The sequence below is a fragment of the Rhea pennata genome, chromosome 4 (genome assembly GCF_028389875.1).
Source record: "Rhea pennata isolate bPtePen1 chromosome 4, bPtePen1.pri, whole genome shotgun sequence".
NCBI lineage: Eukaryota > Metazoa > Chordata > Aves > Rheiformes > Rheidae > Rhea > Rhea pennata.
The window spans coordinates 65,962,883-65,980,625 of record NC_084666.1 but is presented as its reverse complement, the minus strand read 5'-3'; the positions used below and the strand labels follow the sequence as shown (position 1 = coordinate 65,980,625).

Here is a 17,743-nt window from a genome sequence, read left to right as displayed (position 1 = left end):
TTGCAGTTTTACTTCTTTCTCCCTGCCACACACACTGTGATAGTTTTTAAATTTATACCCGTACGTATGTAGCTGTTTATCGCACAGTATTTTGTTCCATTTAGTGTTTAAAATGAGTGAGCATGAGAAGCAAAACTGGTCAGTGCATTTTTCATTTTTGTTGTTGATAAAATGTAATTCCTGCCCTAGTTATACTGTGTTGTTTCAGACCCTCCTGTGCAGATAAAACTTAATTTTCACTGTATTCTTTGAGGTTTTGGATACTTGCTCCAAAATTATTGTGATCTGATGTTTGAGATTAGCAGCACTATATAATAATTCATTCAAAGCAGAGATCTCCTTTGATTTCAGTTGCCAATATGAATACTTGGAACTTCAAGTTAAACCCTTCATGTGTCTAGTCAGCACCCTAAGATAAGGGACACAGAAATGTGATGGCTTGTTAAAGTGCCGTGTGTGGCACCTACTCAGAAGCTTTGCTGGAGGGAAAAGTCTGATTCCTCAGAGCAGCTTTTTGTTACTTAACCTGAGACATCCTTTGCCATTCTGTATTCTCTCTCTGTTCACTTAAGTACCTTATAACTTCTAAAACAAATTAAATACTATTCCTATGAGAAACAAATCGTCTTCACTGCACAGCTCTGATCTTCAGAACTGTTTTCTGCTGGTGTTGAGTAAGACATAGGTCCTATGTAAAAAAAAAAAAAAAGTGATTAGAGAAGGGATCACAAAGCACATGCAAAGGAAGGCTGTTTTAAGGTGACACGGGCACCCGTAATTAGATCCCCGGGTGCTTCGAGAGTTCACAGAACGAACGAGCTTCATTCTCCGACTCTCGACTCTCGGTGCTGCTGTGCTACTGCTATGCAGAGATGCAAGAACAGGATTTCTTTTTGCCATCTTTGCATCCACAGAAGTGAGAGAGAAATCGGGGCTCATTTATCTGCTAAAAATACAGTAAGAGTAGTGGATTAGTGAAGATGCAAAAGAGTATCTTCTGGTTTAGGCAAAAGTGGTGGAATTTCCATGAGGATAACAACAAAGCAAGCTAGACAATAGCCCTCTTTGTAATAAGAAATAGCTTTAAAATACATGGAAACACAAGTTCACACTATGCTAAAAACCTGCTTTGTGTGGATTAGCACTTGGTGCTCTGCAGAACAGAATCCTGGAACTGCTGTGTTACAGAAAATGAGCTCAGGGCTTCACGAACCCATTTCTAGAGTCTGTGTCAGAGCATGGTGCACACTTTGAAACCTAGGCTGTAGACACTCAGTGGTGTGAGTTGTGGCAACTGAACTGAACTACCACAGTTTGCGAAGCTCAAGCAGCTGACTTGACTTTTCTGAAAAATAAAATCTAAGAAATACATGAAAATTTTAAAGATGAGTGAAAGACATAAATCAGTTTTAGTTGACTTTATTTTAAGTGATAATGAAAGTGCAAACTACTGTATTGGACACTGCTAAATGTACTGCATCTTTAACAAACAGTGAACATAGTTATTGTTTTATTTAGACTGTTGCAAGAATTCTGGTTTATATGTGAAAGGTTCGTCAAGCAACTGAGTGCAAATTGGTGCCAAATAGCTTATTGTCCAGATGGTGTGTGCTGTTAGTGTGCTCCCTTTCCGTTCCTTCAGGGTTTAGTATTCTATTGTAGGTTATTTCAATGGGGTTTTTTTATTGTGTTCTGCCAAAACAACTGTTAAATAAATGTATGAGGTGTTTTGTTTTCATTTTACAGTGAAATTTTAATGCTCCCTATTGATACTAGATTGATTGAGCTAGAAACCGAAGTCCCCAGTATGTTCTCCAAACAAGTGCAAGAGTTCCTATAACGCCTTTTTAGCATTTCTGAAGTCTGACCTACCCAGATTGCCTTGGGCCTACAGGATTATATTATTACTCTTGCTCAGTCGTTTACTTCTTATCAGAGACCGCCAGTACCATGGGGTTCTTTGCAGCATGGACACCTGTCCTACAACAGCATGAATAAAACTCCATTTGCTTCGTACGTCACTAGAGGAAGTCTGAAAGAACCATTTACTACTTTGCTTCGTGTGCTATAGCCTTTGTCGCTTTGCTAACCTTTCGTAAATCCCTGAAGAAGTGCATTTCTCCTCTGCATTGAAAACGTTTTATTATATACAGATAGCTTATCTATAAGACTCGCACCAGGGTTAAAAGTGGGAAAAACGGTTACTATTCCAGAAGAGAACAAATTTCATACCCACTGCTCATCAAAATCACAGGGTATGCAGCAAAAGTAGCAGCCAGTGGGTATTTTTAGGGAAGCAGAATATTTTATGTACAGCACAGACAACATAAACCCAAATGCAATTTTAAAAAAAACAAAACCGGTAATTGAGCACAGAATTGCTAGCGTCTTGGAAACTTAACAGGCTGATTACTGGGAACAATAGCGATTGCGTCCTGAGTTAGAAATTCCTATTAGGCAGATTGTTTAAATGCTCTGAAATAGCAGTCCCCAAACTGAAGCTTTGGAGCCCATGCAAACTGCAAAATATTTGGCTTTTTCAGTACCTTCCTACAGTGAATATGAAATATTGCACTGCAGATGAATTCTATTATGTATCTCCAACTTAGGGATGCTTTCCCATGAATAAAATGGTAGGAACCACTGCTTAGCTGACTTAGAACAGTACAGGCCCTTTCCACGGAGCTGCTTGGGAAGTGGGATACCAGCCTCATTTGCCATACTGATTCAGGAAGATTTTTTGCTACTTTAACTTGAGTAGATTAAAAATACATGCTGAATAAGACGCAGAAAAAGAAAATATTTTTAGGATGCAGCCTGGTTGAAAAGCAAACTATTCTAAATAGTGTATTTCTGGTAAAACCAGATACAGTCTTTTCCTTTTTGTTTTTCTCTACTGACGAAAAATGCAACTGCAGAAGTATGTTCAGACTACATAGTGGAACAAATATTCTTTGGTATATTGCTAGAGCCCTTCCAGCTTCCAGATCCGCTACACTGAACTTCTGGCAGGAGCAGCAGTGGGGGAGTTCTCTCTCGGTGGCACATTGTGTAGCAAGTACCTTGCCAGCATGTCAGAAGGGCACGTTACCCTGACCGCTCCGGTGCGTCGGTGCCTCCTTGGGCACTGCAGCGTTCCAGGGTGGCTTTGGCGGTCTTGCCTCAGCCTGGGGGCCTGGCCTGCGCCATGAGGTCTCCTGAGGGCCCTCTCAGACCACGGCTGCTGTGCTCCTAACACGTCTGAGCTCATATTTGACACTCAGAATCTGACTGCAAATTGGGAGGAGAATCGCTGGTGAGTCTTTATTTTTGGATCAGTATTTTCACATTTCACATTGTATTCTTTTTAACATCATTTTACTTTTGATCTGAGAAAATTGGATTTCTCAATCTCAACTGACTAATTATGTGCCTATAGAAGGTAGAGGCTGACAACAGGCTGCACAAGTTGTGATCAGAGTATATGATGCTGTAACTGAAAAATTGAGAGAGCACGTGTAGGGCTGCTGCAAGGAACGGCATGGCGGTTCGATGTTTCGAAGTGTGGTCGGTATTGTGTAGTCCAATACCCACTATTGACGTAAGTTACTCCAAAGAGATGACCATTGTGAGGGGTCACAAGTGTCTTAACGGTGTCGTAAGTCGTGTTTAAAACAAATCAGACCTTTGTACCAGCGTAGATGTTCTGGCTGGTTTTCTCACACCAACACAGTTGAAACTGGCCCGTCCTTCCCGTTCCTTTCTGAGAGCGAGAGTGCCTTTGAACGTCCCTGCTGCCACGATGGGACAGCTTCTGGCTCCTGAGCTACTTCGTTGCCTTGCGCAGTGCGGCACAGGCTTCCTTCTCTGGAGTTGTGAGACGTGCCAGTACGCTTTGGTTCTATGCCCAGCTGTGTTGCCTCGGAGGAGTGATTTCCATACTGGCTACAGGGCCCCATTTCCTTAGTTGATTTCGTGTTATGAAACGCTAGATTTTTTTTAATCTTAAATATGTGAAATATTCTGCATAAATTTTGAGAATTCTCCTTGATGATCTGACACACAGCTTACTGGTTAATATTGCATTGATGACCTCTGCCTAGTCATTTGCTGTCAGTGCCCCATGCGTTAGTAAGCAAAACAGACAGAAGAAAAACAGATCTAAAAAGATACGAACACAAATATCTGCAGAGTTCTTGTTTCCTGAATAATAAGCATCACTCTTCTATATTTTTTCCTTAGCGTTTGCTGGGTATTTGTCATGTCATCCCTTGCTCTGTTACATCTAATTTGCAATCTAATCTCTACCAAAAAAAGGACCTGCAAGTATTGTTTGCCTAAGTGCTATGCACACACAGTTTAGGGGTTGAAATGTTTAAATGTTGAAAAAAAATGGAGTGGGCAAAGATAGGAGTCGCTCACTGCAACTTATCCCAACTTGCAGTTCAGCCTGCCTTTGCCATTCTTCCCTTAATCGTGACAGTTAATTGTGTGACAGCTGTAAAATGAATGGAGCAAAAATTTACTAAGAACAAGGCGGAAGCTTACAAATTTGCTGTAATTTGCAGCTGAATGGAGATGTGTTAATAAGCAAAACCCTGGTTCATTAATTAATTTGCATTATCACTTAGCCCTATGTTTCTTACAAAGATTTGGATCCATCAGATTTTAATTTTTAGTGTTTCCCAAATAAAACTGTTATGGTAGTTGATAATTCTGTTTGAGACAGCAGCTCAATGAAGTTGATGAATAAATGCATCTGGAATTTCCCCAAGCAAAGTGAATTGAAATTAGTGATATTTATCAGTGATTTTGTTGTGTCTCTTCCCCTTTGGTCTTCTGCTGCTGGAAGTGTTGAATAGGTAGTATTATGCTGATGGTGTGATTAGCTCACATATTCCCTCCAGGGGATGGGTTCATCAATCTAGATTTATTTGAATCGCTGGTGTATAGTGCCAAACAGTTATTTGATTTTTAGAAGTAATATTGCTAATACAACAAATCAGGAAACATCCTTCATAGTTTAGACGGTTAAAGTAAAAGCTAAATTAGAAACCATATCTTAATTGATACGAGTTGTCATCCCTCATAATGCAAATTTTTCCACGGTTTGATTGCCTGGTTTTTTATTATATCACCTCTTACTGATCTGTCACTAAGCAGTTTTGATACATCATAGTGCATCTATAATTCCTTACCAGTACAGCTTTCTGTTAGAAGCTCGGTTAATTTTAAAAATCAAATTTCTGGTTTTTGCCAGCCTGCAGCCATTGTTAAAATCTAGAAATTGTCTTTGTCGCTCTGTATGCTCTTTGCCATTTCTTGTAGTTGCATGAAATGTATAGAATGTTCCTCTTAGGACAGAATTACGTACCGGCAACTTAGAGATCATGTTTCTAGTCCTTATATATGTAGTGATAAGCATGAAAATATTAACCACATTTCAAACCTCATAGCTTGTTTACCTCCATGTGCAGGCAGCCTGAAACCATATCTGTAACAAGTTTGACTGAGCTAAAGAAAGGTAATTCAGAATTCCTTGGATCCCCCTTCTACTTTTCAGCCCTCTCATTAGGGATTTTCCTACAGTTCTGTACATTTTCCACAAAATTTGTGTTTTGCCACACTTTTAAAATATTGTTTTCTGTTTTCAGACCTACTGGAATATAGTGCAGTAGTTCTTTACTCTCTGAGTTTGCTTTACTGCAGAAATATTGAGGTTACATTACATACCTAAAAAGCAGTCTTGCTATCTAAGACATAAAAATGTATGTAGGGCATGCAGAGAACTTCATCTCTGCCCTGCAGCAGGCAGATGAAGTAGAATTACTTATTAGTAGTTCTATTACTACTTATTAGTAGTAGTTATTCTCTCTACTTCACCTAATTCTGAGAAATTGAGAAAGAAGGCAGATACATCATGGATAAAATTATATACTTTAAATATGTAGATTTTGACCTATAAGCATGTACAGGTACTTTAGTCAGTCACAATGTGACCGCAAATTTTAAAGAACTCTCTTTCGGATCATACAGATATTATTGAAAGTACCTGTTAAATAAAAAAGTGTAATAGAAGTACTGCAACTTTTTAATCAGATTGGCTATAGCAAAGAGGCTGTGGAAATAGACAACTTTTTCCTTAGTGGAAGGACCACAGTACTTTGCAATTTTTAAAAAGAAATGCTATTTCAATATTGCTTTACTGAAGCAATTTTCACTTTATCTTCCACACCTAAGAAGGAACAATATTATCTTGTGCAAAATGACCCAAGTCTGTCATTCTAGCAGTAGATACATAATTAGAATGTGGAAATGAAGGAGTAAATTACTTGCATCATTTCTAAACCTGTGGCAGTCGTACAGCAGTGTGCACATGCGTTGTTTCAGGCATTCCAGAAACAGGAATAATTTTTTTTCGTTTACCTCATCCACAGTGAATATTTGCTGCCAGCTGAAATGATTTCAGCAAGATGCAGCACTTAAAGTGGTTTTAACAATTTTACTTTGAACAACTGGAAGAGTAATTCCATTTCTGATTACTCCAACGTTGCAAAACTCAGCAGAAATTTCAAAGCCTATCAATTAAAGTACTTTCAAAGCAGAGACATGGTTGAGTGTATCCCTCCTCCTCCTTATGCAGTAAAATTCAGGCTGCTTGCATTACCTCTGTGTTCTGGTTACTTTAAGAAAGAGGAAACTATTTCAAGTACCGATTAAAATACTGCAAGAGTATTTAGCAAGATTCTGCGGGATTACAGAGGGGAGTATTACAAAAGTTAAAAAAATCTATCAATCATCATCAGCATTCAGCTGAAGACAGGGACAAAACTTGGACAGATTGTGCTGTCTGTATAGTTCTTTTGTTCTATCTGTTTAACCCATCTGATACCATTTTAAGCAACATCAGGTCCCTGGGTGTTTTCATTCATCCTCACCTTTCATACCAGCCTGCTCAGGACTACCCATGAAGACTTTATTCTGCAGGGTAGAAAATACAACCCTAGGAGTTGTTCCTTCCTTGCTCATAGACGCAGCAGGTGCAGAGAGTTCAAATGTCAGAGCAGACTTGATTCTCTGTTTGTTTCCCAAGTTTCCCTGATAGAAATCGATGCATCATGTAAGGCAGCCTTAGCAGGTAGTCCAGGCAGAAACCAAAGTCCGCCGGGTCTCTCTGGGCTGCATGAGCAAGAACCCCAGGGCAGGGTGCGGCACGTGCCCGCCCTGCGGCTTAGGCACAGCTTCGCTCTGCTGGGCCTTGGGCTCAAAGCAAGCGTTTGCTCCATTAAGCTGGCGCATTTGCTGCATTGCAGTGATGTCAGTGAGATTACTTCACTGTGAGGAATTAGCTTCGATTATCGGTTTTCAGCTAAAGTCAGAACTGAGGCCTGGGAGGGGAAAATCATATGCCAGCAGTTAAGTCAGAAACCAAGCAGTTTCTGTGTTGTGGGTTTTATGTATGCTGCCTGCAAAAGTTTGATTGCAGCACTTCGGGGCACAGCCAAGCTGGCTGCGCTCTGGGCAGCTCCCGGCAGCAGCAGGTGTGGTGGCAAGGGCAGCGGCGGGCTGACAGAGCAGTCCTCGGGGTCTGCTGATCTTGGTACCCTTCTTAATTAATTCCTTTTTCTGCCTTAGCTTCCCCAGTAAAATAAGATAGAGGGTACAGTAGGTGTCTGTACCATGTGAAGAATTCAGAGGCCTAGCTGTTTTTTTTCTAAACAAGTAATATGTTAATGTGATAAGTCTATTTTATTTTCTTCAAAGCTTCTTGTCATAGTATCTGTAATACCAGTAATCCTACCTTTCTGCACAACAGAGCAATTTTTCAAGTAATTAACATTAGACTGACAAGTGGGTTGAAAAGTGCTCCTAAGCTTGAATAAATTTCTTTGAGCCTGTTTTCAAGAGAATCCTTTCTTCTTTCAGAATGTGTGACATTTTCTACCGCCATTTTCACCAACTTCCTTATATTCTTAATTTTGTTGTAGTGTTTCAGCAAAAGGCCACCAGAACGCCCAGTGACCACAACAAGGTGTGCTGCGATGTCAGGAAACAAGGTACAGTATTTAATATAGCTCTTTTAAGTGCTATGATACTTTTCAGTAGAACTAGTAGAGTTTTGCTGCAACTTGATTTTGACTGATTTAGCACCTGTTTTTTTGTATATGATTTATATCAATAATGCTATTGCAGCATTAAGAGCACAGCTATAAGAAAAAGATAAAAATTAGTCCTTTGCAGAAGATTTGTAGACTTAGAGATATTATATGCTTTTCAGTTTGCTTTCTCCACTCTAATTAAAATCAAGAAAAGGAACTACTGGGTGGCTGAGCTGTGCACTAATTCCAGCAAATCCTGGATGCCCTGAAATCTGTTTAAAATGAATTACTAGTGGCAGTCCAGTTGGCATTTGAGATATAACATGTCAAAAAATTGCTACTTCTGCAAAGTTTGTATATGCATATATATAGTTAAAACACTATATGGGTCTGAGGAAAACCCATCATCCTTTTGCTGATAAGAAAAAAAGCAATTTTCCATAAACTGATCTAATCTCCAAATAATTATGTTGAATGTAAAGCATTAGTTCATTGCTGTCAAAATATTAATGATTAGCTGAGATGCAAAGGAGTAGAGATTCATGCCTAGTGTGGGCTAGTATTTCATATACTCCAAAAGAGGATGTAGGACAAGTGGCTTTTTTTTCACTTTCTTAATATATTTCCCTTTGCACGGTCTTTCCTCACTTAAAATACAGACACCTTCCCTGTGCCAGCCTGGTAGGGAAACTAACCCAATCAGTAACTATGGCTCAAAGTCTTAGGGTGAACCTATCTGCATTCTCCATACAGCCTGAAACCGGTGCTTTATGTACCGTCGCTTGCACCTCATACACGAGCTGGGAAAGGCCTGTTGCATGGCTGCGCGTCTTCTGCATCAGCCATTTCAGTCTCAGCATCCTGGAGCTACGCTCTGCGGCAGCTCTGAGGACCAACCACAGATCTCCCTGTCATTTCCCTTCGGTTACAATATACTTACTTACATGGGAGTCTGCAAGAGAGCTAGGTTCTGACATGTTCTTGTCACTTCGATGTATCTAATTATTATAGCTGAAAAAAATCATAGGAGACTGCATTATAGCTTCCAACCACATTTCAACCCTAGCTGTTGAGAAACATGATGTGGAAAACTGGAGAATAAGGAGGGGAAAAAGGCACTGTGAAAATGTGTGTGTTAACAGGTCCAGGATTTTCTTTACGAAGTCAGTACTATAGCTTTATCGCTAGAAGGAAATTCTTATATAAAAAAAGCTACTCTGCTGCCAAAGAGTGCTGATGGACAGCTCATTGGTTCATTGTATTACTCCTATTAAAAAATTCTTAAAGATGATCTATTTTAATTAAAATTGGTTCATAAAAATTACTGCTTGCCTTTTTTGAAAAAAGTACTTGCATCATAAAGAAAAAGAAATGAAACGACTTAATGTTTTCTGCCTTTATCTGTTTCCCTTTCATAGCAGCATACAGAAGCCATACTGACATGGTGACTTACAGCACTTTGAAACACACCATCCCAGCTGAACAAGAAGATCTGATCCATTTGCAGGAACAGGTGAAAAAGGGGGCAATTTCTGTGGATGAAGCACTTGAAAAATTTAAACAATGGCAGAATGAAAAAAGCAGATTGCAGTCTGCTCCGCAGGTATGAGATTGCATGTTTAATGTTTCTTGATGCAAACCTTGATCAGAGGTTCCAAAAACTCACTCTTGCATTTTGACCCCTGTATGTGAGGCCTCAAATAGGTGTCATGATTTATACCACCGTGGTTTCCGTGCCTATCAGCTCCTGGCAAACTTGCTGCTTATGGTACCGAGCCTTCTAGGAACCTCTTTCCACTGGAGTTAGGTTTACATTGTTATCTGAATTTCTGAGAATCTTCCTGAATTTATTTAGCCCAATTTCATGTGCTGGTGCATTTGGTTAAAATCTTGAGGTAAACATGTTGATCTGCTACGACTTTTGTTCTAAACTGTTTAGGTTTGTGCATGTTTTGTGAAGCCACAAACCTTCTGTAGCTGAGCAAACTGAACATGCTATTGAACGTTTCCAGCTAATGGAAACATAACTACTTCAAACTTACATTGTTAATATATATTGACTATATTATGATTTAGGCCTATCTGTTGTTTTTCTTGGCTAACTTGAAGATGTCTGTGTTTGAAGGAGGATTTACAGGGCCTGTTTTCACTGCTTAAGGAAAAAAAAGTCACTTTCTAGTGGTTATTTATATCCTCAACTGTATTTGTGACTTTTTTCTTTAGTTTTATACCGTAGAAAAGTCTTTCACTGTTACCCCCATTATGAACTTAATTAATTTACTTCATGCTATCATGGCAGTAGTTTAGTCTTCACTGGGATTTTAAGAATCACTTGTCCAAAGTGAAAATATGAAGATCTCTAAAACTCAGTGGTTTTCTCCCACAAAGAGAAAAGCCCCCAAATCCGTCTCAGTGTAAGTAAGTGTCTCTGTAGTCCTAATTCCAGAATCAACATAATTTACTGATAGGAAAAAACTCCACAAGGCTTCTTAGGAATAAATGCTAAAAATAGAGTCTATTTGTAAAGCAGTATATTTTTTCAATACTTTTTAAGATATCAAAAAAAATCTTTTTAATAAAAAATTAGTCTTTTTAATTGGTTTTCCTGGATAGAGAAGCTTGGTATTCAGAATGTTAAAGAATCAGCATTTGGTATTTATTTATTTATTATTTCTACAGTAAGCCTTCAGTATTGACCTCTGCTGCTTTTATGCTTGCTTTTTAACTTAAAGGAAAAAGCGCGTCACGTTAGAGAAAACAACGTTGGAAACAGACTAGAAAAGGAAAGCCTGAATGGTAAGTTACACTTTGTTTGCCTTTCAAAATATTGAAAACTTGAGCTGTAAATAAAGATACTGCAACAGCCTGTTGCAGAGTATAAGCAGATTTTTGGATCAGGAACTGGATTTGTAACGAGCATTTTCTGTATCTTACCGCATGTGAGTGAATGAGTGAGTGAGTGTGAGTGTGAGTGTGTGAGTGTGTGTGTGTGTAAAAATCAGGCCTTTAGTAGGGTCAAGATTTCATCCCAAAAGATGAGCTCACAGAGTTCTTGGGGGCAGAACATTTACTATCTTTCTATAGTTGCTGTTTCCTATTGCTGTGTTATAATTAGAATAAATCATTTATTTAGAACAATTTAATTAAATCAGTATTTTATTTGTAAACCAGCTATCAATTTGCACTTGTAAATTCTTGATAAACTTTCTACTGCTACTGCAGTTTCATGTCATGATTCATTAATAAAAGCTGCATGATTAGTCACTTAAGATGCTTTTTCCCCTTTGGGATTGAATGCATTCATCAATATAAGTAAGTCACCTGTATTTCTTATAAATGGTTTTCCCTTGTTATTATGAAAACATTGTGTTAGACGGTCTGGACTTTGGAGCCAAGATTTCTGTAAACATCAGTATGTGCAGGTTCTTAGAAGTGAAATACGGTATTTCTTTTTCACATTGAACTTCGTACCATCACTATTTCTATTTATCACCTAAGTTATTTCCTTGCCATAAGAGAGAAAAATAGTCCATAGTACTGCTTCTGTTATTCCATTAGACAGTGTTGCATTTGTGCAGACCTACATTTATGTAACATTCAGTCAGTAGCTCTTTACTGAGTTTTTTAAGAATATCTTTTAGCTCTATCAATGACTGAATTACCAGATAAAAGCCATACCTAAAGACTAATACCTTTACATACCATTACAATTAAATAGTAATACCCTTTAAACTAGTTTTGATAGCCATAAGGGCAGTTGTTCTAAGGTTTGGTTTTAACATTCGACTTAACATCCAAACGCACACAATTTAGACTCCAGCAGTTTTGGAACAAAACTGACTATTAAAGGAGAAATACATATTTTTTTTTAAAATACATTTAAAAAGCAAGCGTGTGCCTCTATGTAAGGTAAGAAAGTGATAGAAATAATATTTTCAACAGCGGATTCTCCAGCCCCTTCCAATGGGCAAACTCACCATGGAACATCTCGCAGAAGTTAAGTGTTAAAAGCTGGTGGTTAGTTGGTGGGTTTAAGTGCTTTTGTCTTGCCTCCTCCACCCCCTCCCCACATGCCCCTATGGCCAAGTCCTGTGTAGAAATGCAGTTGTCACCACTGAGTCCTTCCTTTTAGAGGAATTCTAGTTTATTTGTATTTGAGCCTTACAGTCCTCTGTAGCTGGCAGAGGTGCAGCATCCTGAGCATGCGGGCAGGCTGAGACCCTGCCCTGCCCTGCCCGGCGTGTGCTCCGGAGGGTCGGTTTGCTATAGGCAAGGCAGAGCTTGTGATGACGCGAGCGTGATCCTTGGAAAGCAAGAATCCTGCTGTAGGGTTTGTCTGTAGGGTTTTTCCCTAAGACCACATCAGTCCTGTCTCCGTAGCGCTCCTCTATCTCCAGAGCTTAGTTAATGAATCTTACCAGCCAGGTCGACAGAAATGTAGTATCAACAAGAGCATATTAAATTTTGTGAAACAGTAAGGATTTGTATTCTCCAGTAACTCAGATAATGATCACGCTCTCCCCTGCTGATACCAACCTCTCCACCCTTTGTTGTGTATTTCATGAAGCATTTAAATCATATACTTTGCATTATAGAAATCCAATGAGAAGAATCATAATGGAGGCCCCTATCCTACGTAACAGTGTGCGCTCATTACCAAAGATCTAAATAATTGAAAATGAGAACTTTTAAAAGATAAAACTTCTGCTGGGGATGGAGGTACATTAATGGCAAGAGTAAACAGGACCTCAGAAGAGCAACACCTAAGTCCAGACATAAACAAACTTCCTGAAGCAAAAGTGACAAATGCATTTTTTTCTTCTTTCTGTAGTTCATAAGGAAAGCACACCAGAGAGCCTTCATTTCAGAGACCTGTTATACTATACGCCATTTAATAAAACAGTACGTATGAATGTTGGCAATTCTCAGATTTGTTTTAAATGAGTTTGAGTTCTTTTACAACTGTAAACAGACCCACAAGCCATACCTTTGAAAAGATAGGCCTCTCTCTCTAGGTTTCCACTGTTGAAGTTAAGTTCTGGATATCCTTTTTCAGGGATCCTCTTCAAAGTCTTCACTTAGGATTCAAAGAGATCACATCGGAAGCCTGTTAGAAAAGTAATTTCGTTTTAATGAGGAAAGAAAATATATACTATAGTGAGTAAGGAACATGATTTTTACTTTCCTGATAAGTTAGATCTTGCTTCCACTGTAATGAAAGTTATTAATGAGAGTAGCACTCAGTTCAGTTTTCCATTATAACATTTGATACTATCTTGAAGTTCACATCTCATTTTGTGACCGTTTAATATAGGACAGAATAACCAAAAAAAAGAAAAAGAAAGAAAAATTTACACGTGCAAGGCAAAAAGAAATCTCTGAAGTAAAGTATCTACAAAAACCTATTTTAAGAAAAATGAAAAAGGACTAGGTGTGTAGAATGTTGCAGAAAGTACAGACACAGACAATACTTTGAATATCATTACTACAGAATATACCTGTGGCCTTATCCGTAGACACCAATGCTTTTCTTCTCAGGAAAAAAAGGTAAGATATTAAAGGAAGTCAGCCAGCAGAACAGAAAAAAATCTGGTAAAGTTTCATGGAAATACAGACCTTATTTGGGGACCAAAGCTTAATTTTCAAATGTGACTGGCTCAGACTCTTTAGGGTATTTAAGGTTTTGTTGGCATCTTTTCTGAAACTGCAATGGTGCTAACTTGCAAGAAGTCCGGAAAGAACAAAAGGATTGAAGTTGTACTGACTAGATGCATCTCTAGCATCTGAAGTAAGTCCTCAGCTGGAGGTCTCCTCTGCAAAACAGATTTCCGGACAGGACAGCCAGAAGGCAGTCTGTGCTCTCACAGCGAGGCAGACACCTGCTGCTGCGGTGTCCTGCCAGGGAGGACACGCATACGAATGGTTACACTTCAGCTTACTCCGTGGTAACCAATTTCTCACCTGTATCCTTAAGCATGAGGTAAGGCTCAAGGCTCGCATAGGTTTGTGCACGGCAGAACTACTGGTTGCAGCTTGCTTAGACAAAATTTATTTAAGCTTGACTAGGCAAGTTTCTTGTAAAGTCTTAGGGACAGTGGGCTTTCACATGCATCCATACTTTCTAGCATCTCAACACTTAAAAAAAAACTATTAGATGCCTGTCTGCATCTTTAAACGTTTTAATACCTATGTGAATCTCACTTAGTTGCTTCTGAGAATAGGACTAAGCATTTTAAAAATTCGGCTTTTATCGCAGTTAGTTATGGTGCCTTATGTGTTACATCCCACAGATTTAGTCATCCATGGTCTAAAAATAAGTGTAAAATTGCAGAAACTACGTAAGGCAGCTTGAATTGCCTGCAGTTGGTTATCTCCTTGTAGCTGATCTTTGTAGCACCTGGGCCTTGGTTCTGTTTCAGGGATACAGTTTGCATAGTGTCAGACGCCTCAAAACTGGGAGTAACTGATGCTCTGTTTCTTACTCAGTGTAGCAGCAAGACTAGACCCACCAGTGGTGCTGCTTCATTGCAAGTAATGAGCAAGATGAGGGTCACAGAAGACCAACTCAGATGGCAGACTAATACTGTATTAAGCAAGTGTTAGGCCTAATCTTTTTCAGATTTGTCAGCAGTTACATAATAGCTGTAAGTGAAGGTGGGTCTTGGGAACTCTTAGTCATCCTCCAGTGATAAATACACCTTTGGAGCAAATTGGCAAAATCAGTCTTTGCATCTGCTCCTTCTTGGGATCTGTGGTGAGACTGGCAAGGTAGGTGGCCTGCTGTGAAAAAGGGTTTTTTCTGGTGAGTTTTCATGGGGAACTGAAACCATTTATTTCATAGCTATCAGCTGATAACCAGTAGGTATGTACAAGTTTAGTCATTACTGGTTTCTTTGTGCCTCTGAAAGTGGTGTTCACATGCAAGAACGATCTATTGCAGTGGACTCTTTAATACTGACTCACTACTCTAAGGCACTTTTTCCAGCCAGGCCATCCACTGCAGTATAGGCAGCCTTGACAGAAATAATTCTTCCAAATTTTGGTCTCTAGTTGTGGAGAAGCTTATGACAATAAAGCAGATTTAGTTTAATTAAGTTTGCTCAACCAGCTGCCAAAGACCAAATCTCTTCCTTAGCTCCATCCAAAAAAATACTCAAAAGAATACAAAGCAACTTTCACAAACTGCCAGTTTATTGATTAGGATCACTGTCCCAAATAGCTGGCTTCAGTCCTCAACCGTCATCAGCACCTTGTTTTTATTCCAAGTTGCTAGCAGATTGCTTATTCATTGGTTGATGGCACTGCAGTTTGCAAGCATCATCCAAGTAGAGATTTCCCTGAACACTGAAAAACAGCTTTTAATTTTGAGATTGATTGTTTACCAGTTTCTGTTGTCTCTGAGAGACCAGTAGGAAGATGAACACAGACCCTGATTTTGATATTTATATTCATAGGAACTCAAACTTCTTTACTCAGTCCTGTTAGGCAGGGTGAAGAAATGCAGCATCATCAAGCATATGTATGTGCCACTGGAAAGTGATGAAGTTGAATACCACTGAAGTCATAGAACAGCTTTTTTTCTTCATGACCTAATCAGTAGGCATTTCAGTCAGGACTGAAAATATATTTTTGTTGCTTGTTGAAGACAGTGGCCCTTAGAATTTTAATGTTACATCTTTTAAGCTATTTAACCTTATTCCCAGTTTCTTAAGTATTTCATAGGTTCACATCAGGCTGACATTTAAAAAATGAGAGAAAAAAAAACACCAAAAACACCAGTCAGTTTCCTTCCTATTTGTTACAATATCTGGCCTTCATGAGGCCAGCCCATTGCCAAACTCTTGCTTGAGGAACTCAAAGACAACGAAATATTCCATGTATTTCCTCCTAATTTGCTTCATCCTCACAAATGCACATCCTCGCACCAGCAAGAGAGGACTAATATGCTGTTAAAACTAAGCTCCATTTATACAAAATCCAACTCATGCCATTCTCTAACACAACGCTGCGGTGGATGTTCTGTTGCAACCCTGCTCTCAGGGACATGTGCTGTATTCACATTTGAAGGAAGACACATTAAAGGCGACTCACCCTGGGTATGTATTTTGTGAATTACTCAACTTTGAAAAGCATTCCTTATTGTCCTTGTTTATCATTGATATATACATGACTGTGTAGTAATTCCATCTACTTCTTTCCAGTCTCCAACTAGAAACCCAGTAGACAAGGAACAGATACCTAATTAACAAAGGTAAGAGCATGTATACAAAGGCACAGAGAGACATCATTTGTCGTGGAATCTCATGCTTGTGAGAGTGCTTTCCATCAGAGTGCCTTCTCTTAACAATAGAACACAAGTGTACCTCAAGTCTATCAGAGGTCTGATTTCACAAGATAAACATAACTCATGCATTCCATTTATATAGATATATAGATATATATTTATCTATCTATCTGTCTTTTTCTTTTGGGGGGGGGGGAGGGGGTCATGTTTCAGTCTATTCTTGTTCCTGTGGGGGCAGATTTGCATGTCATTTGAAACTCAACTGACTTGAGGCACAGTTGAATAAGGTTCCCATTAGTCATTACAACTAATTAAACTTATGCAACTGAAGGCACTTACAGTCTTACATACCAAACTCACACATTAGATGCACTGTATATTGAAATAAAATTGAAAGGTATAGGTGCAAACATTAACTGAGACCAATGGTCCTTTAAGTGCTAGAAATATTGCGGGTGATGGTGCTGTCTCCAAGAAAAGCAGAATCTTCTGATGATTCTGTTAGTCATTGTGACCTTTTTACTTTTGGACATTTAACACGATCTTTAGTAGTTTGTTTTATTACTATTTACTACCTGTGTGTTCTCCTGTATTTCTCACAGCATTTTAAAAAGTATTTAAGTCTACCTTTCAGTGAAATGTAATCATTAAGCTTGCTGCTAGTAGGTAGAAGCAAATAAATCTGTTTTACAGTATCCTCTGTCTTCTTTTTTTTTTTTTTTAATCAGTCTCTTATATCATTTTCAGTCTCTTTACTGAGAGCAAGATTACCAGGAACAGCACTTAGATCATCAGCGGAGGATGTAGACTTCATCAGTTATGTTACAGTCATTCTGAACGTAGGGTACAGTAACTAATCACCTAGAAATTTGCTTATTTTGAATCCCTCTGTAAATGATCAAAGTCATGCAGCCTTTCCTATTCACAGCAGAATGATCGCCATTAAAAGCTTAAGGCCCACAATAAGGAAGCCTGCACACTGTTAGTACACATGCAAGTCTTTTTCTTGAAATCATTAATAAAATTTCACATACCTTGGGTTTCATAAGTGCTGAATTTCTCAGTTCATTGGTATCTGCCAGAACAGTCTGTGCAGAGCAGCTCCAAAAGCCGGACTTAGATTTTCTTCTTCAGTTTCCTTTCCTTCAGATGAGATTAGTACTTAACAGGGATAACTGAAACTTTCAGAATTAAAGTTCACATTTTAAAATATGAATAGCATTTGTAATTTACATTATTAGAGTTGTGAAATGGACTAAATAATATTAGTTTACAATGACAAAATAATACAACATATCTTTAAAGACAAATGTAAGAAAGGCCCTGATAGTCAATGGTTATTTTGGTGATGACTCAGTTTGCTTCTCCAACTTCTCCAGGC

At 38.7% G+C, this 17,743-nt stretch overlaps 1 protein-coding gene across 1 annotated transcript in view; it reads left to right on the top strand.

Annotated features, from left to right (window-relative positions):
- The window catches only part of BANK1 (B cell scaffold protein with ankyrin repeats 1), a 145,991-nt gene extending 129,667 nt beyond the window's left edge, over positions 1–16,324 (top strand). Inside the window, exons 13-17 of the mRNA XM_062574958.1 lie at positions 7,968–8,036; positions 9,497–9,681; positions 10,811–10,874; positions 12,910–12,980; positions 16,280–16,324. Coding sequence (XP_062430942.1) covers positions 7,968–8,036; positions 9,497–9,681; positions 10,811–10,874; positions 12,910–12,980; positions 16,280–16,324 — 434 coding nt within the window. The remainder of the gene's footprint in view (positions 1–7,967; positions 8,037–9,496; positions 9,682–10,810; positions 10,875–12,909; positions 12,981–16,279) is intronic.
- Positions 16,325–17,743: the final 1,419 nt, after the last annotated feature.